The sequence below is a fragment of the Apus apus genome, chromosome Z (assembly GCF_020740795.1).
Source record: "Apus apus isolate bApuApu2 chromosome Z, bApuApu2.pri.cur, whole genome shotgun sequence".
NCBI lineage: Eukaryota > Metazoa > Chordata > Aves > Apodiformes > Apodidae > Apus > Apus apus.
Window position 1 is genome coordinate 56,717,164 of NC_067312.1, and position 20,969 is coordinate 56,738,132.

The 20,969-nt window shown below is 46.0% G+C and overlaps 2 protein-coding genes across 7 annotated transcripts in view; both read right to left on the bottom strand.

Moving 5' to 3' along the window:
• Positions 1-7,100: 7,100 nt before the first annotated feature.
• On the bottom strand, positions 7,101-9,391 carry MRPL50 (mitochondrial ribosomal protein L50). 2 transcript variants are annotated; one of them, XM_051643705.1, is made up of 2 exons: positions 9,168-9,391; positions 7,101-7,614 (listed from the first exon to the last, which is right to left on the bottom strand). In XM_051643705.1, exons 1-2 carry the CDS (start codon positions 9,251-9,253, stop codon positions 7,221-7,223), a joined length of 480 nt encoding a protein of 159 aa, XP_051499665.1. In that variant the 5' UTR covers positions 9,254-9,391; the 3' UTR covers positions 7,101-7,220. The 2 variants fall into 2 exon arrangements, with proteins under 2 accessions (XP_051499665.1, XP_051499666.1); XM_051643706.1 differs by having other exon boundaries at positions 7,101-7,611; positions 9,168-9,376.
• Positions 9,392-15,540: 6,149 nt separating this feature from the next.
• The window catches only part of MOB3B (MOB kinase activator 3B), a 92,946-nt gene continuing 87,517 nt past the window's right edge, over positions 15,541-20,969 (bottom strand). For all 5 annotated transcript variants that reach the window (XM_051643700.1, XM_051643702.1, XM_051643701.1 and 2 more), the window contains one exon: positions 15,541-20,612. In XM_051643700.1, coding sequence (XP_051499660.1) covers positions 20,583-20,612 — 30 coding nt within the window. In that variant the 3' untranslated portion in view covers positions 15,541-20,582. The remainder of the gene's footprint in view (positions 20,613-20,969) is intronic.

The window sequence follows — 20,969 nt, forward strand, 5'->3', positions numbered from 1 at the left end:
AACTGTGGTGAATGTGAAAAGGAAAAATAGTATTTTAGAACTGCTAGCCAGATCCAAGATACTCAGGTCAAAAGGGGAGGGCTATTTCTAATTACTGCAAATGCTACACTTCGGTGTAGAATTAAGATGAAGTCAAGATGGTCTGTGTTCAAGATACATTTTTCATTAGACTAAGAAAATAGAAAGCATGGGGAAAAAAAAGGGGATGCTTTTCTGGCACAGAGGCTCTTCATCATGTGATACCTTTCTCCCTCATCTGTGCCAGGTGTGGAGGATTTTGTCACCAAGAGCTCTAACTTTTTTTGCTCCATCTAACTGAACTGTCTGAAATACTATGTTACTTCCAGCAAAACTTGTTTCTCATATCCTTAGTTGTACACTTGTGTAGGTACACTTCTGGTGGATTTCCAGTACATATCTTCACGGCCTTGATCACGGCCTTAGTCACAGGTTTTATCATTTGATCCACTGCAGGTTCCTCTGTAAGACAGTCCAAGAGATTATTCAGGATTTACAGCACTTAACAATAGGACAACCCCTTCCTGGGAAAACATTTAAGAAGCTACCTTTAGGAGACAAGTCTGTGAAATAATGTGCCTGTCTGTTGAATTTTGGTTGCCTACTATACAATTGTTCTTGAAACTTCAGCTTTTTAATGTTGTGCTCTTTAACTGTGTTTGTACCTGTGCTATTTAAGAAATCTATACTCGCCTAACATTCTGGTTTTGTTATTGTGGGATGGCTCTGTTACAGATTACCTCTTTACGTGAAAATTGTCATGAATTTCCCAGACCAAAAATGTTTGTATTAATAAACATACTCTTGCAACTCTTAAGAAATGGTATGTTAAGAGATACTACAAAATTAACTTAAATTTGTAGGGAAATGATGGGGTGCAGCAAAAAATCCTTCATGTTAAGCAATATATACAAAAGCAGGCCAGGAATATTTGGATAGAAGGACAGCTGCTGTTACAGGGTACTGAAATAGCTGACTTCAATGGTGTAGCATTGTCTGAGGGAACAGAGGGAGTGGGGAACATTGGAATCCATCCCTACTGGAATTATCCTTGAAGGCTCTTTCTCCACAGAGGCATGCAGTGGCAGCATAGGCAATATAGGTAATGTGTAAATAAATTATTTAATAAAAAACACAGCAAGATCCTGCAGCATGTTGTGAGGTCTTAAAACAAGGGTTTTTCTTTTTAATTGACATGGAGGCATAGAATATCTGAAGTTGGAACTGATTCATAAAGATCATCAGGTTACACTCCCTACTCCTCACAGAATTACCTAAAAACTACCATATGACTGTCATCCAGATGCACCTCGAACTCTCTGACAGTCTTGGTGCCATGGCCCCTTCTCTGGGGAGCCTGTTCCAGAGACTGGCCACCCACTCCCTGAAGAACCTCTTCCTAATGTCCAGTCTAAACTTTCCCTGACACAGCTTCGTTCCATTTCCTCTGCTCCTATTGCTGGTCACCAGAGACAGGTCAGCACCTCCCCCTCTGCTATGCTCCTTTCCCCCCACACACTTTTTATGTCTTTATTACACTGAAGCACCTAAAACTTCACACAGGACTTGCAGTGGCGCCACACGAGTGTGATGTAGAGTGGCAACAATCACCTCCCTCACCCAGCTAGCTCTGCTGCGCCTGAGACAGCCTAGGACACAGTTGGCTCATTGGGCTGCCAGGGCACACAGGACACCTTCCAGCATCTTGGCATTCTATGCCTTCATGCATTTCTGTAGTATCTTTCAGTGAGGATTTTCCCAGGGCAGCAAAACTGGGTATGTGCTGATGCAGGCTGAATGCAAAAAGAGGAGAAACATATATTTGACAAAGCAGTGGACATTTTATTCTATCTTCCAACATAAAACAACTAAATATCCTTTTGTCAGTATTACCTTGAAAATGAATAATTGCTATTCCTCTTGTTTTACATGATACCATTCTAAAACTCCATTGTGGTGCGTGTAAGCATGCATGTACATAAATGCACAAATAGATGTAAGTGAACTGCAAAATAGGCTGCTGAGATCACTAACAACTAGAAAACCTTAAGGATGTCACCAGGATGAAGTTTCCATTTCAGTGAAAGGATTGTTAATTCTATGTCTGGACTATTAGGAAAGACTAGAGCACTGGGAGCTGCAGTTGAAGGTTTTGGGACCACAGGCAGTGTTCTCATGAATCCTTCCAGTGAAAGAACAAGAAAAGTATCTACAGGTATGTTAGCAATAAGAGGTTGATGAGGGAAAATGTGGCTCCAGTTCAGAAGGAAACTCAAGACCTGGCCATACAGGACATAAAGAAGGCTGAGGTACTCAGTGACTACCTTGCCTCAGTCTTCACCAACAAGGCTTCTGGTCACATCATCCAAGCTAGAGAAGGCAAAGGCATCGACTGGGAAAAGGAAAATCTTCCCAGTGTAGAAGAAGAGCAGGTTTGTGACCATCTGATGGACCTGAAGGTGCACAAGTCCATGGGACCTGACGGAATTCATCCAGGGCTCTTAAAGGAACTGGCCAATGAAGTTGCAAAGCCTCTGTCCATTGTATTTCAAAAGTCTTCACAGCCTGGAGAAATACCCACTGACTGGAAAAGGGGAAAGATAACTCTAATTTTCCAGAAGGGAAAAAAATAAGACCCAGGGAACTACTGATGAGTCAGTATCTCCTCAGTACCCAGCAAGATCATGAAGTAGAGCCTCCTGAAGGCACTGCTAAGGCACATGGAAAACAAAGGGTGATTGGTGAGAGTCAATATGGCTTCCCCAAGGACAAATCCTGCCTTATGAATTTGGTGGCCTTCTACAATGGGGTCACGGCATCAGTGAACAAAGGAAGAGCAACAGGTGTCATCTACCTGGACCAGAGCAAAGCGTTCAACACTGTCCTGCACCACACCCTGGTATCGAAACTGGAGCAATAAATATTTGATGGATGGACCACTTGTTGGATAAGGAACTGGCTGGATGGTCACACTCAAAGAGTGATCATCAACAGCTCACTGTCCAGATTGATACCTGTGGTGAGTAGTGTTCCCCAAGGGCCAGTACTGGGACTGGTGCAGTTTAGTATCTTTGTTGGCCACATGGACAGTGGGATTGACACTAAACTGGGAGGAGTGGCTGACACACCAGAAGGCTGTGCTGCCATTCAGTGAGACCTGGACAGGCTGGAGAGTTGGGCAGGGAGAAACTTGATTAAATTCAACAAGGCAAGTGTAGAGTCTTGCATCTGGGGAAGAACAACCCCACGTACCAGTACAGGTTGGGGGCTGACCTGCTGGAGAGCAGTGTAGGAGAAAGGAACCTTGGGGTCCTGGTGGACAGGAGGATGACCATGACCCAGCAATGTGCCCTTGTAGCCAAGAAGGCCAATGGCATCCTGGGGTGCATTAGAAAGGGTGTGGTTAGTCGGTCAAGAGAGGTTCTCCTTCCCCTCTATTTTGCCTTGGTGAGGCCATACCTGGAATATTGTGCCAAATTCTGGGCCCCTCAGTTCAAGAAGGACAGGGAAGTGCTTGAAAGAGTCCAGCACAGAGCCACAAAGATGAGTAAGGGAGTGGAACATCTCCCTTATGAGGAAAGGCTGAGGGAGCTGGGTCTCTTTAGCTTGGAGAAGAGGAGACTGAGGGGTGACCTCACCAGTGTTTACAAATATGTTAAGGGCAAGTGTTGGGACGATGGAGCCAGGCTTTTTTCAGTGACATCCAGTGACAGGACAAAGGGCAATGGGTGCAAACTGGAGCACAGGAGGTTCCACGTAAATATCAGAAAAAACTTCTATACTGTGAGAGTGACAGAACACTGGAACAGGCTGCCCAGAGAGGTTGTGGAGTCTCCTTCACTGGAGACATTCAAAACCTGCCTGGATGTGTTCCTGTGTGACGTGCTCTGGGTGATCCTCCTCTGGCGGGGGGGATGGACTGGATGATCTTTCAAGGTCCCTTCCAACCCCGAAGATTCTGTGATTCTGTGATTGAGTGCACCCTTGGCAAGTTTGCTGATGACACCAAAGTGTGTGGTCAGGTCAACATGCTGAAGGGAAGGGAGGCCATCCAGAGGCACCTTGACAGGCTTGAGAGGTGGGCTCGTGCAAACTGCATGAAATCCAACCAGGCCACGTGCAAAGTCCTGCACATGGGTCAAATGCACAAATACAGGTTGGATAGAGAACAACTTAGGGGTGATGGTGGATGAGATGGGGGTGAATTTAGGGGGTTTGAGGGTGATTCGGAGAATTTGGTGGGATTTAGAAATTAATTTGGGTGATTCTGGAGAAATCTGGGGGATTTAGAGGAATCTAAGCAATTCACGGGAATATTTGGGGCAAATGGAGCAAATTTGGAGGAGTAGAGGGGGATTTGAGTGATTTTTATGCAAATTTGGGGGGTCCTGATGAGAAACAATGAGAGGGGTAAATCTGGGGAGTCTGCTGGTTTAGAGCAATTGGAAGGATTTTAAACTGAGAGAAATTTGGAGGTTTGGATTGGTGAATTTTAGGGTGATTTAGGGAAAATTTGAGAGGTTTGGAGAGAACTGAAGGAATTTTGGGGCACATTTGGAGATTTGGGGAAGATTTGAGGGATTTTGGAAGCATTTGGGAAATTCTGGGGAATGTGAAGAGATCTGGGGAAAATTTACAAAGTTTTTGGACATTTTGGCAAGTCTGCAAAAAATTTGCAGACTCCGAAGAAATGTGGCTGTTTTCAGGCAATATAGGGGATTTGGAGCGAAATTTGTAGCAATTTGGGGGCAGTCTGGATTTTGGGATTAATTTGGGCAATTCAAGGAAAAATTGGTGCATTTGGGATAATTTTGGGATTTTGAGGGATTTGAGGGAAAATCTGGGGCATTTTGGGCCAGTTGGAGGGAAATAGAGGGACCTGGAGGATTTGGGAGCAGTTTTTCAGAATTCTGGGGGGATTTGAAGTAAATTTAGGGGATTTGAGGAAAGTTTGGTAAAACTGGGAACTTGTGGTATCATTTGGTGGATTTTGGGCAAACGGGAATTGGGGGTCAATGTCAGTGATCTGGTAATTATTTGTGGAAAATCTAGACCTTTTGGGCAAATTTTGTGGAATTTTGGGCTATTTGGGGAATTGGTGGATTGACGAATTCAGGCTATTTGGGGAAAACTGGGGGATATGGAGGGAATTTGAGCTACTTGGGGGCAAATTTGGGATATATTGGGGCAGTTTGGGGCAATTTGAGGTGTTTGGGAGGATTTTGAAGGAAATTTTAGGATTTTTATGAAAAAAATATGGAATTTGGGGTAAATATAATAGATTTGAACTTATTTCAGGGCAACCTGGGATACTGGGGCCCATTTGGGGATTACAGGATATTTTTGGGATTTTGAGGCAAATATGGGGAGATTTTTTTTTCAGGGTGCTTTATTGCAGGTTATTTGCAGCAATTTTTTTTGTTTTAGGGTAGTGTTTTTGGGGGTGATTAGGGCATTTGTGTTATTTTGGGGTGGTTTTAGTTATTTTACTTTATTTTGGGAGGGATTGTGGGTTTGGGGTGGTTGGCTATTTTTAGAGTTATTTAGGGATGTTTTGGTTTTGGTGGGATTTTTCACAATCTTTGGTGTCTTTTGGGGGTATTCGGGCATCCCATGGGGAATTATTCTAGGTTAGTTTGGGATCGTTTGGGGTATACTGTTGCAATTATGGGGTACTTTTAAGTCATTTTGTAGTGGTTTCGGTTATTTTAGATTTTGGACTGCTGCTTGGGGGGTTTGGTGTTATTTTGGGTTCTTTGGGTGCATTTTGGGTGATTTGGGGGAATTTCAGTAACTCTCCCCCCAAGAAGGAAGTCACAGGTAAAGAAGTGACACACTGGGGAAGACAGAGAAGGGGACATGTGCAGGAAGTGCAGCTTCCACTGGAGGTGTGTTTTAGATAATGTCCCAACCCATTGCTCCCAGACAGCCCCTGCAGCTGGCAAGGTGACACGAATTTACCTGTTTGTCACAGTTGTTCCCCCAGCCTCTGGAGTCTGTAAGCAGCTGCCTCCTGTCATGACCATCTACACACCTGCCCCTGTTCCTGGGCTCACGTGCTATGGGAGACACATCAGGAACTTCCCAGGAATTGAGAGGAGAATAGAAAGGGTTTTCTACATTTCTCCAGAGCCGAGCTGAAGAAGCACTGGGGATATTCACCGGGTAAGGAAGCTCAGCTCTGTCACTGCAAAAGGCAGCAGCTCCTGAGCGAGTTCCAAGTGTCTGGGCACTAGAAGAAATCAGAGGAGCAGGAGCTCAGGGGCATCTCTGCATCATGCCTAGAAATACTGCACATGGGGAATCCAATTGCTCTGCAAACTACCTCTTTTGTAGAAACATCCACAAAGTTCAGGCATTCTGCAGACTACTGCAGACTACTGCATTCATTTTCCTGTCTCCCAACTTCACTCCTTGCCTCCTCTGCAAAGAAGCAAACCTACATCATTCGTTACATGGGAAGGAAAACTAACTCAGAGCTATTACGGTCTTTCCATACAGAAAAACAAACATACAGGAAGAACTAGCTGATAGCTATCAGAAAGAGCTAGAGAACTTAAAAATACAAAACCAGGGTCCTTCAAAAGACAGAATTCCATGAACTGCCTGAAGGTGGCTGCTTTTGCAGGGAGGTGGGAGTGCTCAGGATTCCATTCGGCACCATCTCCACATAGCAGTTTTGAGTAGAACAAGTGGTTTTATTTAAGAGGGCACCTGTAATGGCTTTTAGGAACATGATCGCTGACAGGGTCTCCTTTTCAATCTCAAGGAAAAAAAAGAAAAAGAAGAAAATCCCATCTTAGCCCCCAACTCCTCCCCTGCTGGCCCTGGTGGCTGAGCTGCACGGAGCCAAAATGCACCAACAAAAGCCCGTCACAGCTCTCAGAACCAGAGATGTCTGTGAGGTGCAGGAGAAAACTGGCCACCCATCTGTCCCCACCAGACCCCATGACTGCCAGCAGCACAGTCACAGCCAGAAAACATGATTAGTCCTGTTACCAACCACACTGCATCACTGCTCCACAGCAAGAGCTCCTGCTCTCTTATCCCACAGATAATAAACAGAAACCAAGAAGCCCGAGGACAACTAAACGTACTTTAATCAGTGACACTCATACACGCAGTCACCACCACAGGGGCTCTACTCCTGCACCGCAGCTGTGCCTCTGAAAGGCAAAAGCCAGGTGCTGCCTGGTGGGGACTCACTGCTCCCAGATGATCTTCAGGTTGGGGGGCAGCTTTGCCGCACACAGTTCGTCAAACTTGGAGGCATCCTTCACAGGAGTGCTGTAGAAATCCAGGACATCCCCAGCGCTGCGCATCAGGTGGAGCTGGGAATTGGGGACAGTGTGACCGAGCTCTGCTGCCAGATGGGCCAGGAGGCGAAACTTTAACCTCATGTCATCAAGGGGTGTCTGCTGCCAGTTCTCAGGAAGTGAGGGTCCAAACACCTCCTTGACGAGAGAGTGGATGAAGTTCTGCACATCCCCCGGGGGCTGATAGCTTCTGCTGCGCGGCGGGGGACAGACCACACTGGGCTCGCACTTCTCTTCAGCAACTGTTTTCTCAGCTTCTCCTTCTTTTCCGTCCTTCCTGCTGACACAGACAGAAGTGTTTTCAGTCCCTGGGCTACCGAAGATTGTGTCAGAGCACATTTGTCTTCACAGCCCTTTGACACCAGGCTCATCCCAGCCTGCAGGGAGTTGTCCCATCCTGTGGGCACAGCCGGTTCGTTATGCACAGCAGAACAAAGTTGCACAGTGAGGCCTTTGCTTCTAACCCAAATGCTGCTCACCACACAGCAATCACCTGCCCAGCCGACTTTACTGGTCAAAAGTAAAGAGTGTAAACAGAATTTTTACCAGATTTTAATAAATTTCCTTACTTTCCCAGTTACAGCTCCATTTTCTAATCTGTTGAGGAAAAAAAACCTAGATAAAAGAGAATAACAACTACTTGAGAAAAAAGTAGTGCTTATGGATGTAAAATATATATATATACATACATCTCACTTGTTTTAATTAGAAAATTAAAGGCCAACTCCAAGTTATCTGACTTGCTCATATGCCACCATCTGGGTCAACAGCACCAGTATGGCTTTGATGTCAGCAGGTCAACATTCACAAACTGGGTGGTCTGGACAATCTGTTTTGATAGCACTGCAACAATAACAGAGGTTGCATGCCCAAAGCCATGTCTGTGGGTCAGCATTGTCTAGAAGCAGGATCCGTAACAGGGTAGAACACTAAGCAGCACCGGATAAGAACTCAGCAGCAGCTGACAGGATGACAATATAACCTCTAATTGCCTTACTGAATTTTAATGCTAACAAGGGGTAATAGTTTTAAACTGAGAGAGGGGAGATTTAGGTTAGATATTAGGAAGAAATTCTTCATTATAAGGGTGGTGAGGAACTGGAATGGGTTGTCCAGGGAGGTTGTTGCTGCCCCATCCCTGGAGGTTTTTAAGGCAGGTTGGATGAGGTTTTGTGCAACCTGATCTAGTGGTAGGGTTCCCTGCTCATGGCAGGGGGATTGGAGCTTAATGATCTTTAAGGTCCCTTCCAACCTTAATGATTCTATGATTCTATGTAAGTAATCAGTATGCTAATCTGGTAATCCTCCCTAAATGCTGTAAATACAAACTTAGATGTGTGTGCCTAGGTAGGAATGGTGAATAAATCATCATTAACCCACCGTGTACTTTCTTGTAGTTTTTCCTGCGTTGCTATTTTGTACAGAAAACCCTGTCTGTCTCCTGAAAGCTATGCTGTCTACTGTTCAGTGCCTGCCTGCTCTGCAGACCAGACCAATCCGCTCAAACATCTCTGGATCGACTGCCTCTTCGCACAGCAGGTGAGGAATCAGGACATTTTCAGCCCGTCAGCCCGTCCTCTTACCAAGGCAGGCAAGACATCGCACGGCCTAGCTCCGCACGCTCTCACCCGCCGGCAGCGCGCCCAAGCCGGGCAGGCGGGGCAGGCCCCGAGGCCCGCACGGAACCCGGGCCCTGAAGACGGCGAGGCTGACGGACCCGCCGCCCGGCAGGACGCACGCATGGCGGGGGCCGCGCGGGAGGCGGCGGGGCCAGGCACCCAAAGCCGCCAGCGCCTGCCCGCCCGCGGCAGCCGCCGCTGTCCCCGCCCTTACCTCAGGCTTCCCGAAAGCGTCCTGCGGGGCGGCGCGCGCAGGCCCAGCCGCCGGGCCGCCAGCCGGAGCGCGAGCACCGCCGCCATCCCGGGCACCGGCCCTGCCGCTGGTGACGCGTTTCCGTCCCGCCCCTGCTCCCTCCCGGGGGCTGCGCGGCTGCCCCGGCCCCGCGGCCGTGGCTGTCCCCGGCGGGAAGGGAGGGTGACCCAAGGGCCTTGCGGGGCGGTGTCCAGGCCCAGGGCTCCCTGCCCCTCTCTGTCTCTCTGGAGCTGGTGGCTGGGGACAGGGCCCCGCGGAGGGAGGCCTGGGGGCAGAGCCCAGCCCTGCGCGCCGGGACGTGGGTTCCAAACCCTGCACGGGGCGGCTGCTCCCGAAAGGCCGGCGCGGCCCCTTGGACCGTGCCGTGGAAAGAGAGAAGAAGGCCTTGCTTGCCTGGCCCAGGGAGCCACTCGGGAGGTTGCTGGTCCCTGGCTCGGCTGCTGAAACTGTGCGGGCCAGAGGCCACCAAAGCACTCGGGGCTGGGGAGGGGCTGGGGCTGCGGCCTCAGCACCGCGGGAGTCTCACAGGCGGGCAGCCTTTGCCTGTGGCCGCTCGAGGGGCACTTGAGTTTGGTCCAGTGAGATGGTGGGTTGGGGACAGGGGCTGGGGCCACGGAGGGGTGTGTGGGAGGAGGCTGGGGTCTGTCCTCACTGCTGTGTGGCAGCCCCTAACCCTGCTCCCCTTTGCCTCCTCTGACCAGGGCTCTGGGGGCCAGGCGGCCCCCACCGAGCCTGCCATGTCAAACGTGGCACCCTGTGCCAGGCCACCCTGAGGACCACCATCCCCTGCAGCAGTCAGAGGGGAGCCGGGGGGATGGAGCCCAGCAGGGAGCACCTCCCAGCCCTCGCCCTGGCACAGGGTGATGCATGGGGTGCTGCGGTGCTGGGTGCTGAGCACCCCTGTGCCCCATCCCACAGGGAGCAGGCAGACAAGCCTGGAAAGCAGAGGGTGCTTGTTGTGGATGGGAATGAAGGCAGATGAGATGTATATGCACAGATGAAGATTTATTGCATATAATGTTGGGGTCTTAACTATCCAAAATGGAAGGAACAAGTATGGCAAAATCAGAAGTTTGAATGCAAAGGGTATTTTAACAATGAGTTTTATTACTTAAATCAAACAACAAAGGTTAACCACTAAAATGCTGGCATCTTACTTGTTACCAAATTCTGTACTAGGCCTAGAACATTAATTATCACTCTTAAAGGATTCTACAATCTTACTATGAAGATGACTTAATGTTAAGTTTGCTAATAATGACAATGAAAGAGTTAACTTACCCTTGCCAGGCCACAGCTGGGTGTCCTTGGATGGATCATAATTAATCTCTGGCAGGTGTCCCTGCTGGAGAGGAGAAAATCCAGCAACCTCCTGGGAAAGTGTATGGGAAGTGCCCTCGATGAAAGATGTGACCAGGCTTTTATAGAATAAAGTAGATTGACTGCTGTTACTTAACCATTAGCTGTATCTCCAAAGTCTCTCATTGGAGAATAGAAGGAACACAGTAGGAAAAACTATGAAGACCCTGTTCTCACCAAGCAAACTTTTGTTGATCTGTTCATTATTCTGGGCCCAGTTGTGGCGGGACTGAGCTCCACGTTCTTCAACACCGGAGAGCAGCTGGTGTTATGAACATCAGCTTGGCCTCTGTACTTTTCAAGGTTGTTACCAGCACAGAGCTTGCTAGACCTTTTCCTTTCTCATGGGAATCTTTCCACTGCAAAACTGAGAGACAAAAAGCAGTTGAATCATAGAGGGAAACTGAGGCAGGAATATTGAGAGATGGAGCGTCCTTCTACAGTGCTGCAGGACTGGAGAGGCCTGGACATCCTCACCTGCCCATTGCAGAATCTCAGAGGCCTCAAGCCCCTTCTACCCATGTCCCAGGGGCTGCTCCAGTCCCCCCTGTAATGTAGGGATGAGGTAGGGAGCGAGGGGAGATGATTTGGGCTCAAGGGGGATGCTGAGCTCCCTGCCTCAGTTTCCCCAGGGAGAGCTGGGGACAGGAAAGGTGGGATTGGGTCCCAGCATTCAGCCAGCTTGTGTTCTTCCCAGCAGGATGAGCTGGAGCTGGTGGGCCAGGATGGCCACATGGACAAGGGTGATGGGATAGGCAGCTGCCAAACGCTCTCAACTCCTGCCGCTCAGGGTGTGACTCAGGCAGCTGGAACTGGCATCAGTGAAGGGCTTGGCCCCATCCTTGGTCCCCTGCCAGGGACATCCTCCTGGATGTCCATCCTGCCAAGAGAAAAGACAGGGACCATTAATAAACAACTTTCCACTTGTTTTTTCTTGGTGGTGGTGGATTATGTTTCTTTGCTTGGATTGATTTCAGGTTTTTTTTGAGGTAAGATTAATTTAAACAAAAATCAAATAAAAAACTAAAACAAAACCCCAAACCAACCATCTCCCTCCCCAGGGAAAGGCCATGAATGGTGGTCAAAGGGACAGCAGGGCACCACCTTGCTACAGTTCTCGTTCTGCTTCCCCCTGGGCCTGGAGGGGTACAGAGGGATGAGGACAGGGGAAGGGGGAGGATGAGGAGTATCCTATGCAAGAAGCCAGGCTGAACTTCGGAAGCCAGAGGAGAGGCACACTTTGCTCCAGGTGCTCAGGACCACAGCCTGAGTTATCCTCAGGCTTTGCTTCAAACCTCACCCTGACTAGAAACCAAACGCAGCTGGCTAAACTGAAACCCAGAGATGATCATGTCTCCGAATCCCTAACAGCTTCAGGAAAACCACACTGGCAGTTTTCATCCACTGCTCTTGCAGGTTTTCAGGGATACAATGGAAGAATGCACTGTTACATCCCATCAAGGTTCATAGAACATGCTGTGGCAACATATAAAGTGCCCTAAAAATGATACGTCTGCAGTTCCAAACTTAAGAGCAGGCAAGACACCTGCTCACCCCTCCGGGTGCAAGTCTTTCCCACTGTTGGAATACCTGCTGGCGTTCTTGGGAAGAAAGTGTTTCTCTGCCTTTCTTTTTCCCTGCTTCTATGGCTCTTTGCTTCAGAGCAATTTGCCAGAGACCTGCATGTTGCTGCTGTCAGCAGTAGCCTTCCCTCCTTCCCTCCTCCAAGGGTAAAAGTTATTCATACTTTTGAGACCTCAAGAAAAGGAAAGGAATTAAAACTGGACGTGCTTCCTTGGTGGGCCTGGGCTCCTGGAGACACTTCCTTAGTGGGCCTGGGCTACTGTGGAAGAGTGGCAGACCAGAGCAGGGCACTAATTTGTGCTCCCCAGATGAAATAATATGCAAATATTGGCCTGATCCAATCCTTTCAGACAGCTGTTTATCACAGATAGGCAGAAAGATTAAAACATGAATAATGACAACTTAATTTTCCAGAATCTGTAGTCATCTTGGTACATAACTCTGAATGCAGGGTCAGGACAAAGAGATACTCCTCCCTTTTCAAAACAAGTGGAAATAGAACAGTCTGTCTGAACCTGGATTTTACATGACTGATGCTCCTCATGATTTTCTTCTAACAAGTCTCCATATACACAAGGGGCAGTTTTGTCTCCTTCAGGCTCTCACTAAACCAAGAGCAGCAGCCAGAGCAATGAAGATGCACATGTGCTTTTTGTAAGAAGCTAAATATGAGAAGAGTCTAATGGAAATTACTTCAGGATGCAGGTGTTAGGATAAAGCAGCACAATGATACAGCTCATGGGTTTACAAAGCAGATGGAGCTGGTAAGGCTTGGAATAGGAAGCTGTATCTAACATGCTGGGATCTACAACAAGGAATGCAAACAACAAAATCAACACACTGACTACTGGAAACCAACAGAGATTTTCATTCTGGACATGCAAATATCTAGGTTAAGTTATTGCAAGAAAAGGGGCTGGGCAGACAAAACTGGTTTTCAGGTTCCAACTGCACATAGCTCTAACATTCAGGAGGATTTTTCACATTATCCATTCCTTTACTCCTTTCCCTGACCTACCCTCCTTCTGGTTCCACCCTACCTTCTCTTCTCACAGCCATTGTGCCTAGATTCTTTCTTCTTCATGTCAGGTTGCATCACTTCACTAGAAAGAATATTAGGACAAGTGATTTTCCAAGAAGGATATTCCAAAACTAAGCAAGTTGCCTAGTAACGTGATAGGAAAACTCAAGGCCCCGAGGAACTTAATCCAGCTGCTGCTGCTCTGAGCCACGCTGTGCTTGGAGACCTCCTGAGATCCTTTCCCATCTGCATTATTCTGTGAGTCTATGAGCTTTCTTGTAACTCGAGAAAGTAAAGAGTTAGGTCTTCTTCTGACCTGGCTGACCCTGGCTGTCTTACCTATTCCAAGTTTTTTCCAAGTCCCAACCTGTCTTTCTCCTTTCTTTCTGCAGAAAAGACTCTTGCAATAAGAATGAAAAGCCTGAAACCCAGCATAATAAACCGAAGCTGGTACATATTCACGTGACACCAATGCTGTATAAAGCACTCTGCTCCCACGATTTCAGCAGCTGGAGACTTTCAAGATGTTTCCTACCATTATTAGAAAGCTGCACCGATTTTTGCTTTGTCTGGTTGAAGTAAGATCAGAAAGACCCCTGATGACTACTGATGTGATGGGCTCCAAGGCAAAGGTGAGCACAACTCTAAAATCTACTATTTGAAAGTTTAATTCACTGTGTTACAACTGGAATCTTGTCTTGGTCAGTCACTAAAAAGAAACTGGATTACATTAGGACATACATGGACACATTTTTTGCTACAGTTTTATGAAAAATGCAGCACTGCTTAGAGACTGTGGTAAACCAAATGGAAATTTGATCAAAAGTTCCACAATGGAAAACAATCACAAACTATTTTGAGAAGGGATTCAAAGGCCAAACCTCATCCTCTCCAAGAAAACATACAAAACTCACCACGAGTCTAGGAAAATCAAGTAGACTGTTATACATTATTTAATCTAAATAAAAGTGGCATCAATTCAACAATGCTGTACATCTGCACAAAATAATCACAAACTAGATGTCTGTGTTTTAATAAAGTATATAACAAGTACACAAGGTCTATACTCCAGAAATAAGCCATTAAGTTGTGACGAACATTACATTACTGATTTTTAAAGTAGACCTGCAGCCTTTAATAGCTGGGAGAAGGAAATACAGCGATAATTCAGCCATTACATGTCCAAATGAGAAGACGGTTATCAGGACTAGCTGGCATGGATTCACCAAGGGGAAACCATGTTTGACTAACATGATAGCTTTCTATGATGTTGTAACTGAATGGGTAGATGCAGGGAGACCAGTGGATGTAGTCTACCTTGACCTTTTTGACACTGTCTCCCATAACATCCTCATGAACAAGGCCAGAAAATGTGGGGTAGAAGAATGGACAGTGAGATGGATTGAGAACTGAAACAACAGAGTCCAGAGGGTGGTGATCAATGGTGCAGAGTCCAGCTGGAGACTTGTAACTAGTGGAGCCCCCCAAGGATCAGTGCTGGGTCCAGTCCTGTTCAACATCTTCATCAACAACCTGGATGAGGGGACAGTGTGTCCTTAGCGAGTTTGCTGATGATACCAAACTGGGAGAACTGGCTGATTCACCTGAAGGCTGTGCAGCCATTCAGCAAGATTTGGACAGGCTGGAGAGCTGGGCAGAGAGGAACCTAATGAGGTTCGACAAAAACAAGTGCAGCGTCCAGCACCTGGGAGGGAACAACAACATGCACCAGTACAGGTTAGGAGGTGATCTGCTAGAGAGCAGCTCTGTGGAGCAGGACCTTGGGAGTCCTGGTGGACACCAGCTTATCCATGGGAGAGCAATGTGCCCTTGTGGCCAGAAAGGCCAGTAGTATCCTGGGGTGCATTAAGAAGTGTGTCCAACAGGTCGAGGAAGGTTCTCCTCCCTCTCTACTCTGTCCTAATGAGACCTCACGTGGACTATTGTGTCCAGTTCTGGGTTCCCCAGTTCAGGAGGAACAGGGATCTTACTTGAGAGTCCAACGGAGGCTACGAGGATGATTAAGGGACTGGAACACCTGTCATATAAGGAAAGGCTGTGAGACCTGGGGCTGTTTAGTCTGTAGAAGAGAAGACTGAGAGGGAATCTTATTAATGTCTATAAATATTTAGAGGGTGGGTGTCAAGAAGTAAAGGCCAATCTTTTTTCAGTCATGCCCTGTGATGAGGGGCAATGGATGCAAACTAGAACACATCACTGCCAAGGAAGGCTGTGAGGAAGCTGGTGCACTGGCAGTGATGGCTCTCACCTCTCAAGCCTGTGAGCCTGCCAGGAGATTCCACCCAGCAGTATGAAAACCACATGTGTTTTTCTTGCTGAAGACTTAGATCCCAAACAACTTCACAACACTTGTGCAGGGTTACGTTTCTTTTATTCATATTTGGATTTCATCACTTTATCCATGATGATTGACTTGAAAAACAATCTTTTCTTTCAGTGACTACAACAATTAGTGTTGGTCTCTCTTTCCATACTGTTGAACCACCATTTAATAACAAACTAAGCTACAAGAGCTTAAGACACATCTGACATCATTACAAAAAATTCACATAGCAAACAGCACTGATACCTGAAGGAGGAAAAGGAATCAACCACGTAATTCTTAGGAATATGCACCCCCTTAAAAACTACCAAAATAAAACTAGTGTGTTCTGTGGGGAAGAGCAGGGAGGGTACCTATGCCCATAACAAATGCTCACACTGACACCTCCACATCCATATCCCCATCCAAACATAAACACACACATACGTATGTGCACACACGCACATACATGCACACACATGTATTACACTGGACAAGTAATTAATTCTTTTCCCTGGGAGAATATTATTATAACTCTTTATTATATTATATCTGTATCTTAAAACAGGAAAACTTATCAAAACAGAAGAGAAACAACTACATTAATAGCTCCAACTTATTTGGCTAAACCTTGAAAAACATTGTCTCTCTACTCGGCATGAAATCCATGAAACATCAACTGTGATCATTCTAGATTTAAATACTTATCACTACCAGGTTCTTGTTACTGATCTGGCTTGCTTTGCCCTCTGAGTAGTCTCTGTAATTATTACAAATACATTTAATTTCTTCCAATATATAGGAAAAAAAGTCTGAACACTGACCACTTGTCTATAGTGGTTTCCCTAGTGTTATCCCCTTTCTAAAGCACTTAAAGCATGTTACATTAGAGCAAGCATTTATCTGTTTTATACATAGTGCATCCTGGTCTGCAGTGCTAGCAGGCACCTCCAGCTCCCTGCCTCTGCTCTTCTGAAATGCCCTTGGTGATCCCTCTTCAGAGGGTGTAGGTGAGAGGTGTCCTTTTTGGAGGCACAGAGTGAGTGGAGAAAGCTGCTTTTTTGTTAACAACATTGTCCTTGGGGAAGCACAGAGAAGATAAAAAGGCAGAAGGCCAGCTCTGTGACCCCACTGCTGGAAAATGTGAGAAACCTGAAGAATACCAAGAAGTAAAAAGCAAAAGGAAGGAATGGCTTTTTGTGAGGGGGCTCCACAATGTGTAATTTATTCAATCTGCATTACAAAGGTGCTGCAAGTCCTTTTCAGTCTGTTTTTAATAGTGACTTGGTAATAGTGGCTCCCTGACTACAGACAGAACTATTCTCTGTGTCCTTTCCACAGAGCCCCAGGAATTTTCTTGCACATGCTCCTTGGACAATGTTTACCCCTTAACTTTCTGCATGTCTTGAGTAGGTGTCTGTAGGTCCCCACAGTTACACATTAACTGTTCTCCTCCCCTCTCCCTGCCTTATTCTTAATGAACATGTTGCTCGGGAGAACTAAATACCTTCTCTGCTAAAAAGGTTTGCTGCTCAGAGCTTGAGTTCTTGGTGAAAACTCAGATTTTCCTAAGTAGCCAATTCTCTCAAATCTGGTGGAAATCATCAGTTTCCCTGTTGTGTATCAGCAAAAAAAAACACATTCAAAAGACCCTGGGACTCCATCCTTCACAAAACACAAGGGAGGTTACTTTAAGATGTGTTTCATGTAGCATTGGTCACTACATTGACATTAGTTTTTGTTTACATGAAGTTGAAGTTCATTGCAAAATCCCTTATTACAGAGGCAGTCAATGAAAGCTATTCAGTCTTTAATCACTGAAGGCAATTTGGGTTTCAGAGGAAACTTTCACACTCTGAAGTAAAGCTGACTGTGGTCTCAGTCAGCTGAAGTGATCCCTCTTTTAGGACCTTGAAGCTTAGCACTAACAGCATCTCTCAAGTACATGAATATAAAAAAAAACATTTTTAGGCAAGAAAAATAAGATCTGATTAAAAGACTAGAAAGGTGATTTAAAACAACAAGCAACAAACATAAACAACAACTTCTCCCCCCAGGAAAAATATTATGTAATGCTGGAATGACTAGGAACATACATAATTAAGATGATGTAGAAAGGTTTTTTTAAGCAGGTGAAATGGTACTTCTGCATACAGTCACATCTAGCCTCAGTCCTTATTACATATCCTGAGGAATCACATAAATCAGGACCTGCAATTAACAACCAAAACATGACTCTGTCCAGATGTGGCCCTGAGCAAATTGCTGAAGCTGAAATCCTTGAGCATGAGATCCCACAGGATGCTTGTGCTCTCTCCTCTATGGGAAAGGGTAACATGAGACTTCTATGTAGTGATGCCATGTTCCAGACATTACTCTTACAGGGATATCAAATGCCAGGTACAGGAAGAAGAGAAATGGCCCATGGCATGAAATGGCCAGGCTGTGGCTGAATGCTTCTTCAGTGGAAGCAAAAGTACCTGTTGCGAGATATTCAGTAAGGCCAAACCCTGCCATTTGGAGGAGGTTTATTTCATCATCTAGCAAACTTCATGTTCTCCCCAAACAAGCACATTTTGCACTTATTTGTGGCTGGTTCAGCTCCTGGGCTGTAATAAGCTTTTCCCATTACAGGGATTTTGGCCAGGTCAAACACAAACCTTCTTAGGGCTCAAATCTGCCTTTTCCTCCTTTGCCTCATGCCATGTGTTGCAGCAGAAAATGAAACAAAGGTTTAGGATAAACAGTTTTAGACAAAGGAAAACACTCCAACAGATTTGTTTTGCAGTCACACAACTAATGCATTCACCAAAGCCCCCCCAAAAAAACCAAGAAAGTAACTGGAAACAAATTCTGCTTCACCTTCAGACTGAACCACACTGAGAACTCAAACCAGCATATGGTTAAGTAGCGTACTAAAATGAATACATTATTTTATGCATAAGTATCATATTTTTCAATGTATATAGTGAGTTCAGTCTTTATGCACAGAATTCCACACCTTTTCATCTTCATGATCTTTCAAAGAGAGCCCTGCATGCTGCCCAGCCACAAGCACACCAAATGGCAGGTGCCCACAGTGGGATTCAAAAGTGCTGGGTCGGCTTCAGCTCCATCTGCAGCAGGGCAACAGCCCAGGCACTTGGGCAGAGTGCAAGAAGCCCTTCTGTGGGCAGCTGTTGTGATTCCAGGCCATCGTCATCCACTCGTGCCTCATACCTTCTTCCAAAGATGTAACATTTCTCATCTTGAAAATGAGGCGTCTAAGCTCAGCAGCAGCTGTGGCAAGGAATTCCACAAACTAGTTCTATCCTGCTGAAGTGCCAGCAGGCCAGAAATTACCTGTGCGTGCCTTCCGGTCCACAGAGAATTAACCTGATTGCAAAGGCCACTGAAGGAGGTAGGAACACTTCAGTCCATCCCCTTGAACACAAAGGATAATGTCACTTGCATAATACTAAAGATGCAGAAAAGCTTCCAACAGTGTACTGTTCCCATGTACACTGAATGTTCACAGACAAAAGCCCTTTGTCCCAGCTGGGACGTGATCACTGACATTTACAAGCCCTATTTTAAGCAAGCAGACAAGCAAATCAGAATGTACCGCCATGCGAGCTAGAAAAGGTTTGCTGTTATTCTTTAGTGTCTGCTAGCCCTCTGCTGTAAATGTTTCAGTCACTGCATACTCCGTGAGATTTTCTTCTGATGCTCTCTCAGGAGATGCAAGCACACCTAATTCACTTGAGAACAAGGCAGAAACAAGGTTCAGCACTTACTTGGGAAGGACTAATCTTTCACCATAACACAAGTGTGCAAAACATATTACAAGGCACAGAATACATAGCTGTGTTTCACCCAATTCCCATTTATTCAGCTTCATCTCTCATGTGATCTCTCTGTAAGTATTGCTTCGATTTCTATTTTTGTAGAAGAAAGCCTCTTATGAGGGCATATTTGGCATAGGAGACTTGATTTACTGCAATGGATCCTTCCAGGCTTCAGTAACACCTGCATGTGTTACTAAAGTTGGATTAAGTACCTGAAAAAACACTGTGTTAGTCCATTGTGGAACCAATCCACACTGCTGGACACCGTTCAGATGCATCAGAGACCATCACGAAATCCCTCCTGCTCTAACTTTTATGCCACTCACCTTCACTGTATCTTCCAGTTACTAAAATTAAATGTCTTTCCCCCTGAAAAGATGAAACATTAAGGTGAGTGAGAACTCCTTTTTCTAAGAGGACAGGAGGATATCAACAACTTCAGTGACAGACTGGTGTACTTCATAGGGCACTAGAGGAATATGCTGACTATAGCTGCTTTTTCAGTCAATGTGGGGATACTGAGCAGATTTGCTCTCAAGCACAGCATGAATTCAAAGAAAAGACTTCAACACTGTAGAGTTATATCTGGATTCCTACCCATGTAATTGAGATCAGAAGCTGTCCCATTGTCACCCAGTTATGAGCCACAATGAAGCACAAACTGCCAGATCAGCTGAAGGACACTGCTGTGTTCCTGGAAACACCAGGCTCGCTGGCACTTGGGAACAGCAGCCAAGCCTTGGGTGGCCTAGTGAGGAGAGGGGGGAATCAAAGGCTAGAAGTCTTCTGTGCTTGCAGGCTGTCTTGGTATTCTGGTGCACGCAGGGAACAAAGCACATACCAAGAAAGAAAAGAAAAAGAAAACAACATTGCAGCTAACAATACAGTTTCATTTCAAATCAACTAATCCAGAGGTCAGCCCAGGGACCTGAATGTCAGTAAAGCTTTAGCAGCAGGAGCAGAGTCTGTCATTGTGGCTGCATCTGCATCTGGCTCCTAGCCCTAAAGAAGGAGCTAGAATTACTTTGAAGCTGATTCTTCTTTCTCTCAATAATCTATGTTGTTTAGAGGAGGTTCCTAGCAGCACATTCAGGGTTAAGAACTCTTGACAGTGGTGGGAAGCATTTGTGAAAGTAACTGTGGTTCCCAGCTTTCTTGCTTTCATGGATCAACAAGCAGGCTCTGTCCATAAGGACTGTCACATTCTTGGACTCTGCAGTAAGAAGGATACTGGACTTGGCCTTTCTTCAGCAGGTGGTTTTTTAGTGACACATCCTGGTTGTCATCTCTTTCTGTAAAACAAGGGAAGATTAAAAAGCAAATGGCATTTGTTGTCAAGTGTGCACACAGATCTTTCCAGTTAACACTTCTGCATGTTCACAAATTCCTGTGGCTTTATATGCCACTGTGGTTCTGCTCCTCTCTGCCACTTTCAAGGACAATGAACACAACCTGCAATTAGCATGCAGCATGTTGTAATTTTTGACCATACTGCATCCCACCAAAAAGAAGTAAATCACCTATAAAAGCAGCAAACCTTTTCACTTCAAGTAGGGAAAAGGATTCCTGTTGTTGCCATCAAAGCTGCTACTGACAGGAACCATGGAGTTAAATTCTTTGCCTAGTTATTTCTTCCCACTTGTGGACAC